General features: G+C 39.1%; 1 protein-coding gene across 1 annotated transcript in view; it reads left to right on the top strand.

Moving 5' to 3' along the window:
• The window catches only part of hcn1 (hyperpolarization activated cyclic nucleotide-gated potassium channel 1), a 69,594-nt gene that overhangs the window by 36,021 nt on the left and 6,136 nt on the right, over positions 1-27,437 (top strand). The window contains exons 4-7 of the mRNA XM_003451491.5: positions 5,852-6,070; positions 11,165-11,311; positions 15,430-15,670; positions 20,934-21,098. Of these exons, the coding sequence (XP_003451539.1) occupies positions 5,852-6,070; positions 11,165-11,311; positions 15,430-15,670; positions 20,934-21,098 (772 nt within the window). The remainder of the gene's footprint in view (positions 1-5,851; positions 6,071-11,164; positions 11,312-15,429; positions 15,671-20,933; positions 21,099-27,437) is intronic.

The following is a 27,437-nucleotide window of genomic DNA, read 5'->3' on the forward strand; positions in this document are numbered from 1 at the left end:
CAAAAGCAAACATTTATAAATGAGAGCTATCTTGATAATTGGTTAATAGTTCCCATTCTAAGCAAGAAATCCAAATATTGCCAAGTTTCAGATGCTTTTTTGTCTGTAACCTCTGAGAAGACTTCTGCCACGAAAATGTTAAAAAAGAAAGAAGGAAAGAACGTGTACCACTGCCAGTCAGTAAAGTTGCACTTTAGATCCACGATTGTCCAGAATTGATCTTTGACCTATTAGATATAATAATCTCCTGCCTGTTCTTTCAGCTGCTGCCTCTAGGGGTCGCCACAGCAGACCCTCTCAGCTTATCACTTCATAATTTCATACTATCTGACTGTTATATAGAATATGGTCATGATTAGCATTTGAATTGTGGCTTCATGGTTAAAAACATCTTTTTTCTTGCCACAGTGACCTTGACCCTTGACTACCAGATATCTGGTAGTCAAGGTGTGGATTGTGGATTGTTTTAAAAAACAGTTAAAAACTTTTCTGTTTAAACAAGCCTTTTGTTGATCTCTTCATATTTTATATTTTTTACATTATTTACATTTGATCTTTTATATTGTGTACATTGTCTATCGATTTTATTGTTTATTTTAATATTTATGTACAGCGCTTTGTGATTGTCTATCTGCGAAAAGCGCTTAATAAATAAAGTTTACTTACTTACTTACTTACTATATCTGATTGGTTGAGCTGAAGTTAAAGTTTGCCAAAATGCCAAAATTTGAGGAATTTCCCTCAAACCTTTGAAGTGATTGTGCATTTACAAGAAAGGCGCAAACAGAGTTACACACAGATGAATCTGAAGATATGCCTCGGGCCACATTACTGGTGCCAGTGTATAAAAACCTGCTAAGGAGAAAGCTTCTGTAGAGATATGAAGTCCATTAGTACAGCTACAGGTGATGAACATAAAAGCTCATGAGACAATGACAACCCTCACACTGAGATACATCACCAGGCGCGCTTTTTTTGGTGTCGATGCAGGCCTGCACATCCCTTTACTCTGTCATCTGTGTTTAAAGGCCGCCGTGCCTTCTGTGCGCTCCCAGGGAGAACAGCTTGTAGTTTGATTATGTAATTGAAAAATGAATATTGCGCATTGCTTTTTTTTCCATGCAAGGACTGCTTGTTGGGTTTAGGGAGTTAATCAGTGATTAAAGTCATCAGTTAAGGCAAATTTGCTCATTCACTTATTTTCTCTGCAGACACGCACAAGCGCACACAAAGGGGCAATTTACCGAAAATGAAAAAATAAAATGTTTGTAAAACTAAAAAATATTTACAGGGCAACCAGATCTTGCTACACACTCTATTGAGTATAATTTGTGCTGCAGTGAAACTAAGTATCAGTGCGAATCTTTGGGAGTCCAGATGAAAAATAAGTTTAATTGCTGTCATTTGTCCTAGGACTGTTCTCTTTTTTTGCGAAATTGTGTTCTTTGCAGCAAGGCATTACATCCTGTTAGTCTCATAGTTTGTCAGTATCAACAACAACCAAAGCCTCTGGGTCGCACTGAACACGAGGATAATGGTGAATCATCAGCCGCCTTCCTGGTCACGTAACCGGTTTCATCTTGCGCGAGAGGACTGTTGATTCTGTGACTAATGAATTAAAATGCAAGCAAGTGGTTAAAATGCACGAGCGCGCTGTCAAAACAACAAGCACAGATAAATTATAGAAACTTTGAAGTTGCTGGTGCTTAAACAATAGTGCGGAATGGGGATCGCTTTAATGTGTGTGGTAATGAAGTCTGAACCCGCGCTGCTGTTCTTACGGGGCTGCTGAAAGATGAATATGCAGTGTCTGATGTCACTTGTTTTCCTGCTAAAAAACAGCTTAATTATATTTAGAATAATGCTAGAGGAAGTGAATACATTTGTTGTGTTGGCAAAATCTATCCAGATCAAAGGGGGCTGTACATTGTGAACTATAGGAAAACAACTAGAAACTGCTTTTTCTGCACTGAGAGTGAAATGACTCACTCCTCCCAAAGGAAGGCTGTACAGAACCAGCCTTGGAGATTTCTAGTTCTCATCACTCTTTATGCATTAGATAAAAGTGTGCATGTATCTGTCCTTTTGTGACCACCCTAATCAGACAAAAAAAATGGGTGCTGAGCATGAGTGCCTGCTGTAATCATAGCGCACTGCCCCAGAACTGTGAGTCACATGCCGTGATGGCAGTCAAAATGCAAATTTAAGCAATCACACTGAGGAACAGCAGTGAGTGAAGAACAGCGAAGTGAAAAGCGGTGATGCTGTTGGTTTTGTTATGTTCGATAGAAAGCTCCTGTAAAGTCCACTTCGCAGACATCATTACCACAGTATCACTTCAGTGACACAGCTCATGTTTGATATTATTTATCACAGCAGCAGAACATAATAGAGTTTGGCGTCTGGGATCCGAGCTCATCACTTCCCGTAAATATGTCACGTATAGAAACGGGGGGGGGTGAGTAAACCCTCTATGGGAGCTTACAAGGTGGTTGCTGGGATGCTGGGGTAATGGAGGGGTTGAGACAGCAGACAGCGATGCAGGGCTGCAGCAGCGCTGACGTGTCAGAGGGAGAGATGGGAAATTTTGCTGCTTAGATAGACCAGCAAATTGGCAGGTTGTGTTTGGTGTATGACACGAGGAGAATGAGGAGTGTGTATGACGCAGTTCGGCTGAAGCCTGAGTGCCTGAACTAACGTGTGGGCTTTGCTCCATTTGTTAGGAGAGAATTTTCTCTCTGTCTGGTAAAGCCGCCTTTGGATATTTTGCTTCTCTGTCTCCCAGATGTCAAATCGCAACAATGGGCAGCTGGAAACGATCGTGATGATCAGTTCCACATTTGGAGAACTCACAATAATCCTTCATAACAGGCTCCATAACCTGCAGTGCCCCAAGCATGCAGCTATTATCCCGACTGCTTTAATGTTACAGTGAAATGTCAACTCAGAACTGAGCTACTTCTGAACAATTCAGTCTCTATCAGTCTGTTTAAGATAAAGAAAGAGCGAAAATTTGGCTTAAGGAATCACTAAAGTTGGTCATGTGAGCCATGCTTAAACACATGGCTATTTTTTTTTATTAAAGAATCACTGACACTGCACTGTCAGAGCCAACTTACCAATATTATCAGTATATTCAACAAAGCAGCTCTGGAATAAATTTAATGCCACTTTGACTGCCTGAGTTATTTGCTCATTATTATATGACTTTGGACATGGGAGAAGGAAATATTCACAGATATTATACCTCGTGATATAATAAATGTGAGCTCAGCTGGTCAGTTTGCCTCATATGAAGAAAAATCTTTATTCATTTTACAAATTGTCTACAGGTCATTCATGATTGTCTGACTCCTAATTAATTGTGCGTTACAAGTGATAGACCAGTGTTTCAATCTGATTAGGTGGGCGGATTAATGTAGGCAAGAGAATGATAAAGCTAATTCTGCTACTTTGGAGAGGTTTATGTACAAACATTGATGGGAAATAAGACAGCGAAGTTGAACAGACAGAAACTGTGAGGTTAGTCCCCAGGCCCTTAATGACCAAAGCACTGCAGAGATTTCTTTGTTGGAGCAGTTTATTTGTGCGACAGATTCATGCAGAGAAAAACAGCAAAAGGTGCAGTGAGTCATTTCGGACTTTGTGATATCATCTGGCAAAACCATGCCTCTGTTTTTCCATGCATACAAATATGTCAACACAAACACAGCCCGTCGTTGCTGAATAAACACTCACCCACCATGTGAAATATACACGTGTGAAAGAACATCTAGGACCCAAACTGCATTAGTTCCAGGTATATGGTTGGGTGACTTTGTTCTCTGTGTGGAAATACGTTATTGTGTGTATGTGTTGTGTGCTACAGAGGATGGGTGCTTGTGCTGAAATGCTAGCTGCAGATATTTCCAGTACAATGAAAGCCAGAATCCCTGTCATGGACTGATGACCTGCCACAGCTTTCGCACTGTGTTAGCTGGGATGGGCACCAGCTTCCTGCATCCCTAAGTGGGATAAGGAGTTAAGTGGATGGATGGATGGATGGATGGATGGATGGAACACTTGAACCTAAAGGTAATATTTCGATGGTTTAACACACACACACACCATATTTTATTGATTATTCTGTTAAGTATCCTGTTATCAAACTGAAACACACTGAAATTTATAACAAATCCTGTAATCAGTTCTGGAAGAAACAACTAATCTGTGTTGAGATAAGAACTGATGAGTCATCCAGGGCTAATGATTTGCTATAAATGTGCTCATTTACTAATTCCCACTTGAATAACTGAGTGGACTCAAGCAGATCAGGGAATGGCATGGCAAAAGGGGACAAATTGGCATGATGGCATGTGACACATGGATCTGAGGCAAATGGGAAAAAAGAGACTATCTTAAGTTTCCTATTTCTATCACTAGCTGTTCTGCTGTGTGTGATAGGTATTCTGCATGGAGTGCTTCCTCAGCACTTTATCTTTGCAGGAGGTGAAGCTTTTCGAGGTGTCAGCAAAATGTCTGTGGGCACAAGCTTTGTACCGGGGAGTCTGTCACATTTGTCTCCAGATAGTGGATTACTGAGTTTCACAGACATACAGTAGCTGCAATGGGCTCGCTTAGTTGCCCACTAGAGATTTTGCACATCTCCAGAGGGAAAAGGCATACTTTCACATTAGACATGCTGAGACTAAAAAAAAGCAGGAAAAACAGAAATGAGGGAAATCTGAAATGCAAATGAAAGGCCTTTCAAGCTATGTCCTTGCATTGTAAAAAAAAAAAGGGACTTTTAAAAGAAATGGTCAGTGACTATCCTAAGACTGCCAGTTAGGTTGGCTATTTCTTTACAAGTTTTAAAGAAAGAAAGAAAGCACTCAATCAATCAATCAGTCAATAGCTGATGTCCATCTTTTGGCCTTCATATAGATTGGTTACCTGCATGATATTAAAGCATATTTTCTAAAACTAACGATGACCATTTAAAGTTCTGCTTCCATGCATTTAAACTTTTATCACCAGTCTTCATCAATCAAGCAAGTTCTTTTCAAACTACTTAGTCTGAATTATGTGGCTCCTCAAAAACCCTGCTGGACACATTATCGGATAACAGTGGACCCATGAACTCAAGGTGCACTATATGGACAAAAATACTGGGCCAAATCTCTTAATCTTTGACTTCAGGTGTTTTTACTCCTATTGCCACGGGGTATAAAATCAAGTAGATGCCGCGCGGTCTGCCATCACATTTGTGAAGGAATGAGTCATTTAAAGAGGTCACTGAATTTGGGTGAGGTACTGCAACCAGTTAGTTTGTGAAATTTCTTCCCTCGTAGATATTCCACAGCCAACTGCATGTGCCATTTTTGCAAAGTGGAAGTGTTTAGAAACCACAGCAGGTTTAATCCGCTGGCATTAACATCAGCACCAAAGTGCACCAGGAGCTTCATGAGAAGCATTTCTATGGCCGGGCAGCTCCTTTGGATGTAATGTGTAAGTGACCCAGTACTTTTGTCCATATAGTCTGTTACTGGATACATAGTTTAGTTTAGAAGTTGGTTTTTTTAACCTTTGCAAACATGAACTGCTTTCCACCCTTTGATAATCTGAAAAATGAATAAGGTAGGTGCAGACAGAGAAAGAAGGTAAAAAGGTAGAAAGTTCATTCATTCAGTAAGCGCATAAGGTTCAGAAGCATGAAGATTATGTTGGCTGAGCATTAGTGATCCATCAAAGGAAAGTCTGTTGTTCCATTTTTATCTGCCGTGGAGCCTTTCTTCCTTGTCTTGCTTGGCAGTAACTCCCCCCAAACCTCTCTGTCTCGCCTTCCCTTTCTCTTTCCCTCTGGTTCTTGCAGAACGTTTCTTGGGGTAAGCAGTACTCCTATGCCCTCTTCAAAGCCATGAGCCACATGCTGTGCATCGGGTATGGTGCCCGGGCACCCGTCAGCATGTCTGACCTTTGGGTCACCATGCTGAGTATGATTGTAGGAGCCACGTGCTACGCTATGTTTGTTGGCCATGCTACAGCTCTAATCCAATCACTGGATTCCTCACGGAGGCAGTACCAAGAGAAGGTAAGAGTCCTGCAGTGGCACACATAATATTAAATACCGGAGATTTAAAAGAACACTGGGTATGATATGATGTATGCATACACATCTTTAATGTTTTTGTTGTTTTAAGGTAAGTTATGCTAAGTACCACTGAGATGGTCTAAAAGTGTTAATGTGTTTTTTTTTCTTTTTTGTGACTCTGTAAAGTCCTGCTCATTGGAGCTGGATTTAAATAAATTAGGCCTCAATAACACTGTGGACCAATAGGTTGAGCTCTCACAATATAAATATAAATATATCCGCAGCGATGACTAGGAAAGAGGATTTCCTACCTACCCCCAAGCAGATCACTTAAGGTCAACAGTGTGATGAGGTCTATGACATGAGCAGCCACCTCACTGTCTGTATGCTGCCAGTGGACACATTTTATTTTTCCCTTTTCCTTCAGTTCCTATTACATCATTACATCTTTTTTTTTTCTTTTTTTTTTCACGTGGAGGATGATTATCCAGCATTTCAACTGAGCCACCATCTGTGATCCCGCTGTGGGGCCTGGGCAATTCCCAGAACACCCAGCCATGACTGATGCGCTTTGTGTTTGCACGCAAGAAGCAGAGTTTAACTCCCAAACTTTGCCTGTGCTTATGCTGCAGAACGCATTGTACATACCACACTGTTGGGCGTGGGGATTAGTCCTCTATGGCATGTCTTCATCCACAAACAAGTTTAGGATTAAAATAACTTAATCTTTAACTTACAGGATGAGGTAAGAACAGTTACATCAGGTCACACTGATTTTGTAAGACACTCCTTTTCTTCCCAAAGGAAATAGTTTTGTTTTTTCAAATATGATTTAAAGACAGTGAGTCAGCTGAAATGCGATTAACAGAAAGCGCTAATTATCTTGTCTTAGTACATTCTTATTTACTATGACACGCTGTGTGTGTGAGAGCTGAAACAATTACTCAGAAATTAAGTCTTTAACAGTGTTTAATGCAGGGTTTATTCTTCAAGCCATTTTTTCACCCAGTAATGGAGTCTAATTCCTGCATTTCAGTATATTTTTTTTAAATTTTAAGTATTTGCTATTTTTCCATGTCAAGTGATATCAGAAGTGGCAAAAATTAAATAAATAAAGACAATAAATCTTCATATATAAGTTGTTCAGTTTGTTATTTAAGACAATTTTTGAGTATTTGTCTATGATTTCAGAAAAATTATTTAGATATTATTTAAATAAAAAGCAATTAAGCAGATTAATTTAGAATATACAAAATAAAACTGATGTTTTCCTTTCAAGTTTTCATCATTTTTTAAAATTATATTATGAAAATGGGTTATAATGGGTCAGGAAGTTAAAATTCTTATTACCAATTACTTTGATTGTTTTCTCCTTGTAATTATTCATCTTTTAATAATCTATAAAAAGTTTCATGTGGTTTAACAGCACACTTTTTGAGTCCCTGAATTCAATGAATGCTGATCATATCCATCCACTAAGCAAGCCCTCCAGCAACTTGCATCCCTGTTGAGTTTATCAGAACATTTCCACACAAACGCACACGCACAGGCACGACTGGACAGAGGTACGAAGCACACATTATTTATCCTTCGGGAGATGTAGCCATAATTCTTATCAGAGCATTGGTAGAGTCACCTTGGCTATTACAGGATGTGCTAAAATACCACTTCATTAATTTACACCTTGCTTATAAAAGCATTTAGCCATTGTCGGTTTATTCAAGTGTGATGGCCCGACCTTGCCAGCTGTCCTCATGGTCAGTCCAATCTAGAGGAACATCCCCCTCGGTGCGTTTTGGCACCACATTGCAATCTTACATGTCACCTAAAACTTGAAATTAAAACTGCAGTTTCTATTGTCTTTGCAAAAGTGTTATCACAAATACACACAAATTAGTAAAATGCACATTTATCATTAACATATCATAACAAAAGTGTTGTTTGACACATAAACTGAGAGCAGATCAGATGAAACTAACAGATTGAAAGAACAAGACAGCAAATAAAAGAGCTAGCTCAGTAAATAATAAAAAAAAAATTAATGGAATGCTGACTTATCATTAATATGCAGATATAATTATGAATTATATTCACAGCATAGAAAAAAAATTTAAAAAAATCATGACAGCAGGTTGCCCTCGGCAAACAAGCGAGCCGTGCCAAGTCACTGTTTGAATTAGTGGCACATCTCCAGCTCAGTTGCTCCAAAGCAGATGTACATCACACACTATGTTTAATCTACATCCCTTTCCGTCCCTCTAACGTCACCCCAGGAATCGAACTGACAGCTTCGGGGCCGCGAATGCCATGTTCATGGTAACAGAGCTCCAGTGTGGAGCCAGGTTCAGCAGGGGCTGATTTGCTGCATGGCTGTGCATATCAGTGGAGCAGGCTGCAGAGCAGCAGGGATGGGTTCAGGGTGCTGAGCCTCTAGCCATTACATCTATCACTGCCACAGCTGGGGGGTTGGAAACACGGATGGAGAGATGGATGGGGATGTGAGGTTACAAGTTATCTGAGGCCGGAGGATGTTTATGACAAGAACACGACGGGCAGTAAGAAAGTAAAGTGATTGTTGTCGATAGGTTCTACTTAATTTGCAAAAACTCAAAAACTAATTTTGTCCAGACTAGGAGAAAAGCAAAACAGACCATGCAAAAACTATAGAGAAGAGAGGAAACAGAGAAATAGTGGGAGGAGAGGGAAGGAAATGAGGGTTTAAAGTATGTATGATATAGAGACATGCCTGCTGTGAAGCCCTGGTGCTGCCACAGTGCAGCTGAGTTGCTCTTTAAGATATGTCCAAGATGCCCCACATTTCATATTTTGGTCTGAGGTTCAATGCAAAGCTAATGTAACTACCTCCCTCCTCTGAAATATTGCAAAGATAATTAAATAGTTTCAAAACAAGTTTCTGGAACATAAATGATTCTGTAAAGGAATACTGTGACCGTGCACCCATCAGATGTCAAACACAGCGTCTTGTAATTACATTTATGTCATGCAAGCACTACAAATGGGGTTGCATTTGAATGCGTCGTCCTCTGCGTGACACAGACGGGTATCAAATCAATTCCTGCTCAATAAAAGAAGCGTTGAGCAGATACAAAGTGGATGAAGCATTTCAAGTCTTTGCACTAATTGCCTGCCCTCTTTAAACTGTCCTTCACGTCTTAGAACACATTCTGCAACAGAGGAGGTTTCATCATTTTACATAATGCTGGTAAACATATATTTATGGGTGATGTTTAACTTTGCAAATTGCAGTGCGCCTGGGTTAAATTAGATCCACAGGAATGCCCCAGGAGTGCCATCAGCCAGGAAAGAAGTGGGTTCTGCCAAGTGGCACATCCCAGTGTGGGTGTTAGTCTGACTGGGCCCTGACTATTTCTAGAGAGAGAGAGAGAGAGAGAGAGCGTGAGAGAGAGAGGGGGGATAAAGAGAGAAATGGATGAGGTGGGATAATGAGGAATGTAGTCAGCATTTATCTAAATTGGTCCTTCAGAAAGTAATTAACCAATAAAATTACACGTCTGAATTAATATGAGAATGGAAATTAGTCATAATGAAAAGATAATGTGACGTTGAAGCTGAAGGCCCCATATCGAGCCCAAAATGTGCCCCCATTGCCTACTCTGTGCCCCACCCTGACCACCCGAGTCGAAATGGACCGGTTGAGCCCCTGCAGACACCTTCTGACTTCGGCTGTGTGAACTCAAAATAAATCAATTTCCCGCAAACAAAGCTCTGGTCCCTTATCACCTTTCTGCAGCCGGGTGAGAAATCAATGAGGGAGGCACTGGGACTCGAGTGGCTCCTCTCGCTAACAAATATCGCTTTATGGGGCTGCCTGCGTCACATTGGTCAAAGCCTCTCAAACTGAACTGTCCCACCAGCCTCACAGCTGCTGCTGGCTCTCACCTACAGTACTGCTCTGTTGTCTTTATAGAGGTTCATTTTCAGGTGTTGGGGCTATGGCCGTGCTCGCTGACTACTCAAAATAAATGAGCCAAAGTTTCTTCTGTGTTCCTGTGGGTCAGTACTTGCCTGCAGGATAATGCAGCTGGACATTACACTCCTGCTAATTTTTAGTTAATTACTGGAAACAGGATGTAGAAACGGGATCTTACGGGAAACGGGAAAAACAGAGACATCAAGTGTACAGACTCCCTCCTCGCTCCTTTTTAATGTCACACCATTATACTTTTTTAAAAAGAAATTCTACTTTTTTTTTTATTCGTAGCATCTCAAAAGGATTTATTCACTGCATGTCCAGTTAAATCTAAGGGCTTGAAATATATTCTTATTTGTTTGAACTGTATGTAAAGTGCAGCTAGTTCTCTTCTCGGTTATTAAACAACCCAAAAACCAATGCAAATTATTTGAAAATTATTATTTTGACATTATTTTCATATTAATGTGATAGTAGGTGAAAATTAAGTTGATTGTAATGATGAAACTTAAATGACGTTTTAATGTAATCAAGAAAAAACAAAGACAAAAACAGAAAAGGAAAGAGGAGTCATAGAATCTAAGCTAGAATCCTCATTGAATTTAATAATTCAATAAATCACAACACCTGTCACCTCAAGGTGCTCTATATTATAAGGTAAAGACCCTATGATAATATATAATGCGGTCAAAAGGAGAATTCTTCTTTGAAAATGACCCAATATCCTCTCATGCTCCTGGATACTAGGTATGCCTCGCTTGTTCACATTACAGCATAGCTCGGTTGCCTATTAGCACTGGGCTTCCTGCATCGGTGAGATAATCTGCTGCTACCTTGGTCTGACATAGCCCCGGGCCTGTACTCGTTCCTACTTTCTTCACCACCTGCCTCTCTTGTTCTGCCTCTCCCTCCCCACACGCAGAACCAGGACATGGCACTGTGACTGTGTGAGAGCACGCCTTGTCCTCAATACAGAGACACAAATATGCACTCTGTGTAGACCACATTTTTGTTGCTTTGCTGTTTATTAAAGGTGCGATTTCCAAACAAATATAAAACTCAAGACTTTACTGGGACTATCTGATTTTTTTTTTTGCATGTTAAGCTGTTAAGTGATGACTGTTTTTCTTTGTCTCTTCTAGTATAAGCAAGTGGAGCAATACATGTCCTTCCACAAGCTTCCAGCAGACATGAGACAGAAAATCCATGACTACTATGAGCACCGCTACCAAGGGAAAATCTTTGATGAGGAAAACATCCTGAGTGAACTCAACGACCCACTCAAAGAGGTGACACAACATTTCAGAAGCTCTGTTCTTGAGTAACATTTATAAATCTGCAGATTTTTCCTTTCGAACGCTCTGATTTTATTTTTGGAACCTTAATAAAAAAAAAATAGACACTGAAAGGTAGGTGTCACAATGTCTTAGTTTTGGAACATGAGTTAGATCTATTTTTCTTTTTTTCTGAACATAAGCAGTGAATCTTTATTTGGGTGCAGCACATTAAACTGAAACACCTGTCATCTCATCTTACAAGGTCAGGAAGAAAAAGAGCAAAACGGAGTCTCCCCAGGTGAAACTAGACTGGCTGAAAGTCAAAATAGGAAAACATTTCCTACAGAAACACTTCCCGTGCCTCTCTTTCACTTGTGATAAACTCCATGAGCTTGTGATTTACAGAGCTGTTAAACAACTGCCACAGAGGTAATGAGACAGAGCAATAAAGGTTACTGTGACGTCAAGCACCAGTTTTGGTCCTTGGATGACCTCCCCCATAAGCACATTACATGTGTAATTATGCAAAGGGATAATGGGGAGCAGCGGAGTAAAAAGCGAATGTAGGATAAATGTAGTGTAGGAATCCTGACCAGCTCTCATAAAGCCCCATTAAGTCACCTTGCAGAGTTATATGCTCAAGAGATGAATGCTACGGTGTGCAGAGTTGCTGCACAGTCCCAAGCACTTACAAGAAAGGTGCAGGCATTTAAAAGTACAGTAAAACACGGGCTTAGTTCAATATGTGCACTAAGCAAAGGTTAAATCCAGCTTAAACTGAGAGAGATCGATAATAGCAAACATGGTCACATCAGAGCAATTTCAGTAAGTCTTACATTTTGTTGTAATTTTATGTACAGTGTTTAAAAAAATTGTTAGACCACCTGTTATACAATCAAGAAATAATACACATATATCTTAGAAAAATATTAAAATATTTTAGAAATCTGCCAAAATTCACATTTTTATACCCAGATTGAAAATATGGATTCTTCACCATCAGCAAACATGAAGCAATTATTTTGAATAAGGTTTATTTCTTTAATTAATAAATTATTAATTGGTATAAACTGAATGAGTACTAGTCGAGTAAATTTAATTTAACCAGACTGAATAAATTATTTTTAGCTTCATTTGACTAAATTTTTTAACATTTAATGTTGTACTAAATAACAAATTACATGGAAAATTTATATGTAATTAAATCTGGGAATTATTTTTTTGTACATATTTAAACTTCTTTGTGTAATTAATCAGTTATAACATTGAGTCACCAAAACTCATCTTCCTGTTCAGGAATGTAAGTAAATGACTGTAATTTGGCATCTCAAAAATAATAAAGGGCTTTACTGTTTTTTTCATCTTTTTTGTGAAATGTTATATTTTACAATTTTAATTAAATAGCTGCATCTACTGGTTGATGAACCATTACAGAAACTCACAAAATGACATGTGTAATTACTAGTACTGTTCATTTAAAGCACCTGTGACATATGCCTCAATCCGAGTGGCGGAAAACCTAATTAGACACCAAAACTTGACTAAGCTTTATTACATTACAAGACAGTGTGCGTCTCACTCGTCATCTGTAATGTGGCAGCTTTGACTCAGTGTCAGCTGTTCTAACCCGTCTATCCAACAACTGAGGCGACCAGCCGTGGTTTCCCCCATGTCAGGTGTGCAGCCTGTTTCCTCTCTGTTTCTAAAAGTATGCTCTTTATTTGATCTCCCATCACCGAAGTAGGTCACTTTACTGCTGATAGAGTAATATGCCCTTTATTACTTTAATAGACACTTAAACAAATACCACGCTCTAAGAAAAACAATAATTAAGCTTACCTACATCTTTATCACAATAACGACTAGGTCTGCTGGGCACCGCGCAGTTTAAGCTGTTGTGCACCTCATCTGTGTGCATTTGTCAGAGCAACAATACAATTATGTTTTCCTGTTCAGCTGTAATAAACCAGATGATTAAGTATTTTGTGGGAGGGAGCAAACTTCTCCCATAGATTTCCATTCTACTGAGTGCTCTGATGCACTGCTGAAGGCCACTACATTGGCATGCTTGGATGACGTATAAAATGATGAAATAATCGGAACTGACTTAGTTTGATTAATCTCTTTCTGTGAGCTGTTTTTTAGCCGAAAGTACCTGAATGTCCCTTTCACTCAGGATCTTCTGGCCAGCAGATTATAGCTCTTACTACGTTTGGGTTTTTTTGTTTGTTTGTCTTTTCTCACCATATTTTGAATAAATTTACAGTCTAAAAATAGAAACTTCTAGTCATATCAACTATTGTCCTGTTTGTCATTGTGGTATGACCACTGCCTTCTTGTGTTTAAAATAGGGTATAGTATATCTTACCCAGAGTGAACAGCTCGGTAGTAGATAGGATAAATTACTGAGGTTAAATTTTGGGAGATAAAGAGCAACAATCTAGAGCTTTTCCACAGCTCATTTAACAAAAATCAATTAATGTGGCTGTAAACCTGACCATCATCAGTAAAGCCAGGATACTTTCAGACAGACTGAAACCTAAGTGGCTCTGATTGCCACTGAGTATGGACAATCTGTGGGGTCCTGACTTGGAGGTCAATTTGGGAAGTGAATTAGCTCCACTTCGCACCACTCAGACTAGCTAAGAATGCCGAATCAGTTAAAGCATACTTATAACTGATTGTGGCAAAGCCAGTTATCACAAGTCTGCAAAATAATTATGCTGCTACTGCTGCTGTAGGCTTAAACAATCTCCAGATTTTGATGTATATCCTGTGTAAGATGAGATGACGTGTCTTTTCAGCCAAAAAATTCCACCACTATATATATTTTTACATTTATGTCAGAATATTTCTACATCTGCAAAGCTTTTCCAAATTGCCCTGCTGCTTTTAACTTATTCATTTGGTGAACTGTAAAGATCATCCTAAGACAGGCAATCCATCAACATATTGAGCAGTTTGTTGCCACGGGCAGCCTTCGCTTTAAAGAAAAAACCGTGTCACATTCAAGGACACTGCAACATCCAATAATTGATTGTGAGCTCCTAAAAAAGTATTACATTGATTATCTCTGGTAGCTGACAACCCGATGTACAATGTAGACGAGCAAAGATGAACACAATGGAAGGGCAAAGGAAAACAAGGACAAAGTAACCTTGACAAAAAATAATATTAAAAAGAAAAAAAAAACATGTTGTGATGGATCGCAATGTTTTTCTAAGGTGACTTTCAGACTGTTGTAAAACAAAAATATCTGAAGCATGTATAGGGATTCAATACAGTTGAACTAGATGAATTTTGAAGCTAATCGGCTAAAATATGCTAAACCAGAGTCCACACAGCCTAATAGCCAGACTGTTTTGCTGCTCTGTCTCTCCCCCTGCTCCCTTCCTCGCCTCTGTCTCACTGCCTTTTATTCTCTGCCATATGACAAATCTTTAAATAGGCATAGCCAAACATTGTTTTCCCAGGAGGAATCCTGACTGTGCATGAAAAGTGCTTACTATCGTATTCATTAGTTCTGGTGCTTGATTGAGGTCGGAGCCGTGGCTTTACCTGACACCGGCTTCTGAAGCTTAGCTAACATATTTTTTGCCCTCGTGGAGCCAGCAAGCATTTCTGAGATTGGTTATCTTTCTGTTAATGTCCTGTTGTCAGTGGAGGAGAGTTATCCCTCATGTGGGGTCAACAACACATTGCTGCAGATGCCAAGTGCCCCAGCTTTCCATCTGCACAGCAACAGAGATGTGTGGGTAAACAGACAACAAGCTCCTAATCTGCTGCTGGGTCTGAGGGGACAGGATGAGACCAGAGAGATGGCCTGCAGCCGGCACCAGAGGGCAAACTCATCAGGATATGGAATGTGTGCCAAAAAGTTTCTTCGCAGGAGAAATGGAAAGTGCTTTAGGAGCATTAGGGATAAAGCAGCAATATGCATTCCAATTCATTTATGTTTGCAGATACTGTGAAGGCGGCAGAGATGAAAGATTTGAGGTGGTGTTCTGTGTCAGGCTGCCGAACTGAAGCTCATTTTTCCCTTTTGGGTGGAAATAACTGAATTATTGATGGCATGATCTCATCTGTTAAATCAACACTTTTCTTTTTTCTTTTTTTCCCCCCTCCACCAGGAAATTGTCAACTTTAACTGCCGCAAGCTTGTGGCCACCATGCCTCTGTTTGCCAATGCGGACCCCAACTTTGTGACGGGGATGCTGAGCAAGTTGAAGTTTGAAGTTTTCCAGCCCAACGATTACATTATCAGGGAAGGCACAGTGGGGAAAAAGATGTACTTTATTCAGCATGGCGTTGCAAGTGTCATCACCAAGTTCAACAAGGAGATGAAGCTGACTGATGGATCCTATTTTGGAGGTAAGAATTGTAACTATAAAGACTGAAAATTGAACTTCAGTTTTTTTTATATTTTTTTTCTTGGAGTATTTGCTTATTTTGAATTGTTTTCACATTAAAATCCAAATGTCAGCTACATATTCCACTGTGCTTCTTACATCAACGCACACTGTGTTCTTAGAGTTATACCATATATATGAGACTAGCCTGAGGCCCTTAATGCTTTTTGAAGTTAAGTTATTGTAAATGTAGATTCTCATTAACCAATGTTGGATGTTAGTCAGCTTTCGCTGTTACGTAACCTCTCATCTGGTTGCTGGAGTGGGCCAAGGCGTGGATCAGGCATCCCTTAGGACACACAGAGGTCCCTCCCCCACCCTCACACACACACACACACACACATAAGCACAGACTTAGGCGCACATACATGAGCATGAACTCCTTTCGCCCTATCTATATGTTCCCACTGCAATAACTTGGCACAGTGTAAAACAAGGAGCAGTTCCCCGGTTCTGTCCTCTGCTGTGCTCTGCTTCTTCCTCTCTCTTTCTCTCGGCACGGTTCCCACTCCCCATCCAAAGCGTTCCAGATATCATTAATTTTTTAAATGTCAAATGTAATTTCATTGCACTTTGTTTACTCCGACAAAATCCGCAGGCAGACATTGTCGTGTCTCTGTGAAAGCAAAGCAAAGTTTCCTATTTTAGAGGTTCTTGCATATTTTATCTCCTGAGTTCATCCCCACTATGGAAGGAGGCTGAGGAGTCTAAGAATACCTTCACTTTGGTGTGTCTGTTCCATGCAGTTCACGTCTCAGAGGCGAGCCATGGAAGGAAGCGAATCAAAAAAAAAGAAAGAAAGAAACGACATAAGAAAGAAATGCATTGCCTTCTTTTCCTCCCCTTGCTTGTTCAAAACACAGGAGTACTGACATACACTCTTTCATCAGTTAGCAAAGAAACCTGCTTCAGATATGGAGTTTCAGATATAGGTGGCTTTAAACTCTGCATTAAGTAATGTAGTGATTTGCTGGAAGTGCATGTGTGTCGTATTCAGGCTTTGTATCCTCCGAGGCTGCAGCTCAGAGACATTTTGCTCAGTGACACAGAACAAGCAGATCATGTTTATGAAACTAAGGTGAAATGTCAGGATAACGCCTTTGGCCAACTAGGCTCTAATAAAAGGATGCTAATAGGATGTAATTTTTTTTCTACACCCTAGAGCCTAGCGTTGTGCTACAGTCAGCACAGAAAATATTAATTTACAAAAAAGAAAAAACATTAATTGAAAACTAAGAAAACAAATTAGGAAGCTGGAAACAGATTATGATTAGCATTTTTAATTAATAACAATGCTACATAGTTGTGTGAGTAACCATTTGAGCTTTAGCCTAAAGTACAATAGAAATAAGTAGTAAATAGCAAACTGTTCAGTCAGTATTAAGATGAAAATGTACATTTTTCAGATTGGGTGTACTACCACTCCGTCCAGAGTTTCACAAATTACAGCTGAGTCCATTAAGCAATATACATAGAGGCTATTTAGTGTTAGAAGTGGGTGATCAAACATGATGTGTCAGTCTCTGTGTTCATTCATAATCCACAATCTGAATCATTACTTTCCCCCACAGTTCCAGTTAAACTCCAGTGATCTCATGTTAAGGTGTGCATATTGTTACCTGAGCGCAACGCTTACATTTCCGCATTCTCTTCTTGTGTTGACTTTGTTCTAAAGGAAGAGAGACTGAAATATACACATACAGCTCAGCTTTAATGACACAATTTGTACAACTCCCCGGAAAAGCAGTTCTTATGAAGACTGACCTCGTACGATCGTCAGATTGCCCACCCCCAAGTTCAGTTAAAATTTCAAAAAGATGGAGGGTTCACAGTGAACGATCAGAATCTAATATAAGCCTAATTATAAAAATGGAGAATATAAATTAAGAACATGCACTAACATTTAATGAGTCATGTAATAGTTTAAATTAGGGACGCAGTGTAAATTGTTCACCTAATAAAAAGGGGTGAACAGCCCCACCAGAGCTGCTGCCTTCTGCCCTGTTGGTATTTTTATTTCGTATTTGTTTGGCATTAGCCTTGCGTTGGGAGCAGCTGGCTATGCCCGGCATCTCACTCTTCCCCCTTTTCTCAAATGATTTACACCCCCCTTACAACCAGGCCAGATCGTGGCCAGAATGAGAAATCAGCGAGGGGGACTGAGACAGCTCCAGAGATGGAGAGAGCGAGTTACAAAACTGAGCCCAGACACAGGAAACTATTACCATAGTAATGAGTAGGACATCTATGAGAACAGTAGGTCACAAAGCACCTCTGACAATGGTCAGTGACTCACCTGCATGCTAAAGAGATATCATAGTAATCACAGGTGAGCGTGGTGAATGAGCTTACACAGTGGCGTCACGCAGCTCTATGAGGGACTAAAGAGACCACAATGCGGGGACAATGACCGACAGGAGATTTAAATCCAGATTCGGCTTTAATGTCTTTAATGTCATATGAGACATTTCCACAGCACCAGCCGTAAGTAGAGACGAGGGAAGAAGAGCTCGTTGCCATGAGTGTGTGTGACACAAAAGTGATGACAAATTATCCGCAATGCCCCAGGGTTCAACAGTGATGCTTTGTGACAAGGCAACAGACACGTGTCAAACCGCATCACTGGAAGTGTTAACAGGGCTCTAACTTATTCACACACAAAAAAACATACCTAGGAATGCCACGTGTGCACAGCTAGGATCCAGACAATGGTATTAGACTTACAATTGTGCTGTGGGTGGCTGAGGATGTTAATGGAGACAAAGTTTGTTCAGAAAAGACAGGCTCATATGTGCCTAATGTCAAACAACATTTAAAAAACTATAACAGCTTACACAATATTGTCAGCATACTAGTATGGAAGTTTAGTATGAAGCCATGAGAAAAGAGAAAGAGAGATGGCAGATGAAGGCCAATCATAACTGATTTACATGGCGATGGAAAAGCTGAGAGGCAGAAAATGAAGAAGAAGAGGTCTGAAGCAGGTTATGGTTTTACTTGGCACACTATGGGTCCGGGTGTCTCCAGCTGACTCCACCCACCTGCTGCAGCATAGAAATAGAAAATGTAGATGGGTTAGACAGCTAAGCAGTGTCTTATCTGAGTAACTGTATTTCTGGCCTGCATCTTAGCATAGATAAGATAGTCACAGAAACCCAGAGAAGCCATAGTAGAGTTGACATTTTTTTAGCACTATACATATGCATATGCACATATAATCAGAAACTATAATCAGTCCTCTTAAAGATGTTCCTAACTGTACTTAGACATGTTAGACATATGATGCTAGGCCAAAAAAAGAGTGTTACCTATATATTGGAGGAGAAGCTACAGCTAACTAGACTCAGTTCAATTTTTAAAAAGAGAGAGAAAAAAAGCTCAGAACCAACATTTTTACATGCTTTTGAATTTAGTGAAGACTCTATATGCTATCAGTTCTCGTTCAGTGCCATAGCAGGTCAAACTTTGGAGAGTATTTTCATTTCGCCCACTCAGCTGATTAACTCACCTTTGTTTTTAACTGAGTCACTGGCTGCTACGTGTCAAGCTAGCACATTAGTCTCTGGATGTCTCCAGTTTACTGGTATACCAGAGCGTTTTCTTAGAGATAAACCAACCACTCTTTGTACTTCACTCTTTTTGTGTTTGTTTATCCCTTTGAACATGACGCAGGTTTTTCTCTCTCTGTGCGTCTGCTTGCATTAGTGGATGTACCAGTGAAAGTGAATCTTTTTCCATTAAAACAGCACTAACACCTTATTCGCACGCACAGCTTGAGAGTGTTGCTCACACATCTTGCACTCTCTGTGCTCTATTTTCATGACAGCTCCTGGCAGAGCCCAGAAAGATCACACCATAACAAGTTAACATTTAACGATTTAATGAAGATGGAAGTCGTGCAGTGGACTGGACAAATGTGGGTGTGGGTTCAGTGGTGTTAAAGATTCAGAGAAAGAAAATTAAGGGAAGGATTGTTCACATTCAACTTCTGGATGAGCTCAGACGCTGTATATGTCAGATTTTACAGTCATATAGAATATAAAGCATTGTAAGCTTCTTGGTGGGTACCAAAAGCATCTGGTTGACTTCCTACTTCCAAATGGACATTTAACCTAATACCCTGTACTGTGTACTTTTGACCCGCTAATAATTCGAGAAAATCTGAAATAAATTCAAAATTGTGCACCCAGTTCTTGTATTTCGAGGCATTAAAGATGTATGCAGGACAATCGAGCTACCTTGGAAAAAGAAATAAATAGAAGCCCCAACTTTACACGACATTCATGCCCATGATACGAACTTGTACACTCTGACCACAGCTGCACCTTTGAGCATTCACAGTGCCTTCTCAGATGTCCATATAGCCATTTTAATAACACGTTCCCTCTCTTCTTAACTTCAGAGGATGCAGCATCCATCTTTTCAAAATAGTATTTCAAATTTCACTTCATCTGATCACAGAACAGTTTTACACTTCGCCTCAGTTTTGGCCCAGGAAAGACAGCAGTGTGTCTGGATCTGTTTCTTCTCCTGAGATGAAATGAGCTCATATTTTTTCACAAAACACTAAAAATCTCTCAATCTAAACATGTAGTGCATTTGTTGTCCGTGTTAACTGTAAATTAAATGTATAAGTACTCTTTCCACACTGATGACAATAACACAAAACAAGAAAAATGCTATAGCTACAGTATATTATTGCTAATAATAAAATGTAATTACTATTAATAATGATGAGCTGAGTAATTTTCGTGTATATGGTACTCTTGTGTTTAATTTCACACATAAAGACAGGCATTCTGTGTTATCTAATGTGAAGAAGACTGCAAAGTTAATTATGATCCGATGCTGATGAATTCTTCTGTTCTATTCACATCTTGTCGTGTCAGTAAGAAATATTTCGGTCTCGTCCTCTTAACGCGGTGCATTGAGCCCTGCCCTGTTTTTTCTTAATAAAGCTTGGTACTGTATCATATCATTGCACTATTATATCTCCGCACCATGATGAATTATCTTAGCGTAATGCAAGTGACAGCACTGCTGATGGGCTTCACATTCTATTTGCATTCACATTAGCTTCTTCTCCTGTACCCTTTGTACTCAAGGCTCATTTATATGAGAATACTCTATGTACTGTAATTACTAGGATGATTCCCTCCTGTACATTTCACTCCTGTTACAGTTTCATCATGTGTCCTCTTTGTTTTCCTTTACCTGCCCTATAGAGATCTGTCTGCTCACCAAGGGCAGACGAACGGCGAGTGTGCGTGCAGACACCTATTGTCGACTCTTCTCCCTCTCTGTTGACCATTTTAATGAGGTGCTAGAAGAGTACCCAATGATGCGACGTGCTTTTGAAACGGTCGCCATTGACCGATTGGACCGCATTGGTAAGACCTACAAGCCTCATTTCTCTCTGATTGTTCGGATCTCTTGCCTGTCATAGTGCCTTGTTGTCTTGTCTTTATCAGTATTTGTTTGCCTTCTTTCCTCATAAAAGCATTGTGTCTGCCATCTTGTGCTGCATGACCTGTATGCTCTCTATTGATTTCTTTTTTTCTCGTGTCTCTTTCTTTACCTTAAAAAAATATATATATTAAAGAAAATTTTGTTGTTACCAGCATTAATCCTTCTTAAGAAACAAAGTAGCGTTTTGTGGTTGGATTAACTGGAAGGCAGTGCATGTCGCTGTCCGGGAGGGAGTCAGGTCGCCCCCTCGTTGGTTTGGTGTTGACCCCCCCACTGGATGTCAGCGAGTGGATCGAAGCTAACCTCACATGCATGTGTGTCTGGCGCTCTTTCCACTCATCTGCACTCCTGGGTATGAGCAGCACCCCGCCCCATGTTAGAGTTCTCAAAATCAACGAGACAGAAACCTCATAAAAAGAAACAAAGAGCTGGGTCAGGTAACAAGAAAGCCCCCACATTCATCGGGTCCAGTCGAGGACCTTGTGTAGCTTAATTCAGTCATCACGTTATTTTTACTGTCTAGTACAGAAATGCTTAAAGACAAATTCAATCATGACAGATAGTTCAATACGTGATCACAATTCAGACACAGAGTCTTGTTTAAAAAAAAAGGGGCACATGTATGTAACACAAACAGGGCAATAATTGGTTGCATTGACCCTAATGTCGCACATTCTCCCACTTCGTTAAGTTCTCACGTCTGCTCTAACATTTTCTATAACATTTCATTATGAATGACCTAAAAGTAATAATTCAGCATGCTTCATGTATAAGTTAGGCGCACTGTTACATTACTTTCCACTTGTGTCACAGTGGAGCAGGAAAGATATTTAACGAATATACTGCGGATTATTTTACTATACTTTTTATACGATGTGGTATCTGTGTAGTCTGATCCAACCGCTGGGCTGGGTAATCTCATTAGTTACTCTAAGAATATCTGAATTAATGTAGTGATCTTGTTATCCAACATCTATCTAGGTAAAAGAATTTGAATTTTACTGCACTGTAAAGTCTCTAAAGCCTAGCAGGAACGTTCTTACTCCTTATATAATTCTCTAGGATTATCGAGCTAGAAATGACATGATATCTCTACAGTAATATCTCTGAAGAGTAGAATTCTATTTTCTTTAAAAACATAATGCGTTTAGAGTTTTTCCAGCATGTGCTAGGTTTGCCCACAGATTTAATCAGGGCACCATACACCTTTTTTCAACGCAGCCATTTTGACGTTACACAGTAGGTAAACACAGGTGTTTCTCATCACTATAATTAAAGCTTGCGCACAAATACCACAGAACCCTAATTAATGTCACTAGAAACACCCGTATTTGAATACTATGGCGTGTCTAAATGACTGCTCTGAAAAGAAGGTGGTTTATTAAGTTAATTATTCAGGTGCAGCCTATTTGTCAAAAAAAAACAACCTGGGTGATGTTCCCCATATGAAGGCTGTTAAATGTTTTACCTTTTTGAAGCAACACTGCTTCCTTGCTTTTATTGTAGCACATATGCAAAAAAAAGCCAAATCCTCTCACGCTGTATCGCTACTGGCTTTACTAATAAAGCCACCTTCTTGTCTTGTCCATTTTTATTTATTTTTCTATGTCTGTTGATCGATTACTAAAAGAGGCCATAATGTTGTTAGTGATTTGTTTAACGTGGAAACAGTTTCACCTAAAAACAGGAAAATAAGTAACTAAATAAAAATTCTTGAGTTTGCAACTTCACAGTTTTCCAGTGTTGTCTCATGTTAGTTTTGTAGTAACTACATTTCTGTCAGATATTGCTGTTTTTTTCCTTGTCATGTCTTTCTATCTGTGGTTTAGTTTTGCCTGAGACAGGCACATTAATAATTGCAAATTGCTTTGTAACCCAAATGTTGACTCAAAATTGGAATCCTGTAGTGTTGAAATCAATCAAACTCCAACAAGTGATGTGTCTCATCGTCATGACACGTGCTCCTCAGAATTATGTTCAAATTCAACTATAAGCTGGTGGGTGGGCAGAGGGGGTAATGTTGACTGATGACTGGATTATTCTAAAATTCCTGACAAAACACAACATACGTGTGTCAAAAAAAAGACCCACTATCGTTTTGAAGTTTTGAGTTTAGCATTTTGTTTTTTTCCATTTTTAGTTATTTAAACTTAGAGATCACAAGCAAGAGGTAGATGTGACTGTGAACTTGAAAGCACTGCACCCCCATACTAGGGATGTCACAGTACCAGAAATTTAGTAGCTGGTACCAATACCAATAGAATTACACTATTGTAGGTATTCAGTTTGATTAAGAAAGAGAGAAATTACCCAGTGTACTTAAACATAAGCTGCTTTATGAAAAAAATTAATACGACAAGAATGTTAGTTCTGTAAATAAAACCAACAGTGGAGACTGAAATGTTAGGATGGTTGCTGAGTAGCCTTCGAGGTATAATGTTAGTTAGGGGTTGTAACATTATGTTATGTTGAGCATTTTAGGTAATGATATGTTTATGGATTTTACATCGGCAGTGCCAGCTGTGACAGACAAAAGGCTGATGTATATTTCAGGACAACAACCAAAATGCTCTGGAAGTAAATAAGAACCGAACCCTCACTCAACTTGATTTCTGGATCTGGATGTCGGTCTTTTAGATAGTTTGCTAAATTTAAAGTATTTGTTCCTGTAAAATGCAAATAAAAACTGCGTGCAATAATAATTTTCTAAAATTATATGTTTTTGCAGTTCAAACTGTTTTCTATTTTCCTTTGTTAGCAAAATATGGGTGTTCGAGATTTGCAAATTCTTGGATTCTGTTCTTATTTACATTTACCCAGTTTCCCAACTTTTTTGGAGCAGCGTTTATATCACGTCCAACTTTTATTGCTGTTGGGGCAGAGCTATCACAGTAGCTGCACTACAGTACTCATCTTCTTCGAGTTGTAGTTTTTCCTGTGCTCATGCTTACCCTTCTTCGCCATATAAGGCACGATTTAGCACGCTTATATGTACAAGTACATGACTCAGTACAAGTCACTGCTTACTAAACATTTACAGAATTTTGGTATCCATTCTGGTGACATCCCTAGCACACACAGTTAGCAAGTTCGTATATCTCAAGTTAACCGCATGCTAAAACACGCTTGGCTTTATATTTCTATCCAGTCAGCCCTCAACAGAAAGGCTTTTACATTACCCTGCTCCCTGCAATAAAGCACTAATAACCAATTGTGATTCAGTTGTATATGAGCATAATTTGCAGGAGACAAAGTTGTGTTATTTTGACTACCATATTTTTTCAAAACTCTTATAATCTTCTTTGATAAAATGTGTTAATTTTGCATCGCTGAGGCTTTCACAACATACTGAGTGCCCTTTGACCTCAATAAGGCCTAATTTACATTTGCCCTTTTTATAATAACTACCAAGCTTTTCATTCTAACTAAATGTTGGAAACTCAAAGTTACCCACTCTGACTGACACCTCTCAGAGTGATATAGATTCGATCCATCCTTTCAGACTAGCCATGAAGGGGGTTTTGTCTCATACGAGGGAAGACACTTTGTCATGATCTGTGCTGGTTGTATCGTTTCTATATCTGAACTGCATTTGGTTACATGCCTGTCTTGCTCTAAAAAGGAAAGAAAAAGAAGTAACCATGCTTTGAAACCAATAACGTGTTGTACATTTGACATTATCTTTTATCTATCTAAAAATTATTTGACCAGGAGTCCGTCTTGAGACGAGCTCATCTCGTTTTCAAGAGTGTCCTGGCCGACGAGTAGGCAACAGGTAAACACTTTATTCCAATTCCAGTATTCGAACAGGAGCAAAATGACCTATTAAAGCTTGCTAAATGGATCCAGTCTCAAATTCATCCTCCAAGAGTTTGAAATTTTACTCAAAGTCACATTGACTGTTTAACTCCAGCATCAGTGACACATAACTCAATTCACCCACACTAAAGCTGAAAACCTTTTGATGAACACATCATGTCAATGTCAGTAAATAAGACAATCAAGGAAACAAAAGATATCATATTCAGCGTTACATGTCATCTTTGATTTGCAACAGATTTTTCGCAGAATAATCAACTGGATTATTAACTCAGCTCAGACATTTTTAAATAAATCTTTGAATGCTTCGTTCAAAGTATATTCACAAATGAAATCATGTCTGCTGATTAGTAAAACCTTTACTAATGCAATGGCGCACACAATCTTTGTTACATGCCGAGATCCCATTTCATTATTTATTCATATATCATTGACAGAAAAGCTTTGTTTCTGATTGTCTGGCTTAAAGTATGTGGGTTTTTAATAATTTTCAAAACTGACACTGATCTTAAGAAAGTCAGTGTTATCTTTTGGCTTAAACTTTAATATGGAACATGTTACTCTCTAAAATCAGAGACGTTTCTTTTTCACAGAGGGCAGCTGCGAAATAGTCCGCAATGGTCCTGTGGTAAATGCATTAAGTCACTTTACAGTCTTCTTTGACCAATATTCAGACCTTTAAATATAAGTATGTAATATGTAATATAACGTAGTAATGCAATCCATTTGTGTATAACCTAAAAAAGTTATGCACGACATTTTTAAATACATCTGGGTGGTAGCTAGTAGCAACAACGGTACTTGCACTTGTACCGAAAAATAATGAATACTAATTTAGCAACTGCAGTTTGCTGTCAGTATGTTGGTATTGGATTTGTTGGTCCACATTTTCTGCAGGAATTCTGCATTTTCCGGCCTCTGGCTTGGCAAATGATTAAAATAACTGGAGAAAGATTTATACCCTAGCATAAAAAATTAGCTTAACTAGTGACAAAGCTAGCAACAGCTGCCACTTCTTGCCACCACTTGGGCTCCGCCCACATGTCATCAACTTTTGTAAAAACTTGAAAAGACTATCTGGTCTTTAAGTGAATCCTGCTTCCGGGTCCAGACTACTCTGCGTTTATTAAGGCTGTTGTGTTTTTAACATGTTTTGTATCTTGTTCTCTTTAATCTGAACAAGCCCCTAAAAAATGCATTGATCACTGTCAGCCTCTCTTGGTTTTTATTACCACTGTTCATTTTAAAGCTCACTTTTTAAAACCTGCCCATGCAGCAGTAAATTAATGACTAACCTTGTATTGTGGGTCGATTATCTCAGTTGTTCTCCTGACTGAAGGTTGGTCCGTTTACAGCATCCTGCCATGCAATTGCATTTGTCCCTAACCATCGGGATCCCTCACGTTAGCTTTCATGGAGTGGAAAAAGTTAGTGTCCATTCTCCAGCTTCATTGTGCTAATATGTTTATGTTATGCTAACCACAGCTGTGTAGCCAGCCATCACATAGCACATCATTATATACCAGCTAGCCCAACTTCAGTAACCCCACAAACGTCACTAATATTTAGTTTCATGTCTTCATTTATTTCGGAAGTGATAGCAGAGCTGTATGTTTTAATTTTTTACGAAATCCCTCAGTCAAAACATGGTATATTATGTTTACGTGGAAACTAGCGAGCTAACTTCCTACTAACTTCTAACTCCATTAAATGTCATAAATTCTGTTTTCATGGATGTCTGGATGTTAAACTTAATTGTTACACCTGGTAGAGCAGCCACACTGATCATTTTATTACAGATGAAAGAATTTAGACAGTTTTTAACTGTCAGTGATGCCACGGTGTTCCTTTGACTTTGGGACCTGAAGCAGAGTTTGGACCTGGAAACGGCTAATGACGTCAGGCTTAAAGACCGGGGTTAAGACAATAAATTTTATACTAGTTTTCAGTCGCTGTAAAAGGCCAAATCCCGCTAACATAAAATTCATAGAATGTTAGCTGTAGACGCTTTCTTAGCTTTTGTCATTTGATATTTGAGTTCCTGCTGACCACCAAAGTCTGCTAGAATATACAGTTTGTGATATGCACATTTTATTATTTAACATTTTATGGGCAAAATTTGGTTTCCTATAGAAACAAAACAAATTATAATTAGTAAAGAAACAGAAAAGTGAGCTAGTACAGCAAAATCTGTATTTTTTCTTATTTCACTTGTGACATATAATAAAGTCCATATTTCCAAAACTAAAATAAAGGCTTTTCTAGCATATGTAAGTCATTTTTGTAACTGTTAGCTGAAGCTAACTGTTTAGCTGTTCATTGAGGACTATCTCATGTGTGCCCTCTAGGTTTCAGTGTAATGGCATTACAGGAAGTACATCAAGTGAACGAGTTTCCTGTAGATTGACTCAACACAGTAATTTTTTCACACACAGATATCT

This window comes from Oreochromis niloticus, linkage group LG7, assembly GCF_001858045.2.
Source record: "Oreochromis niloticus isolate F11D_XX linkage group LG7, O_niloticus_UMD_NMBU, whole genome shotgun sequence".
Taxonomy (NCBI): Eukaryota; Metazoa; Chordata; class Actinopteri; order Cichliformes; family Cichlidae; genus Oreochromis; species Oreochromis niloticus.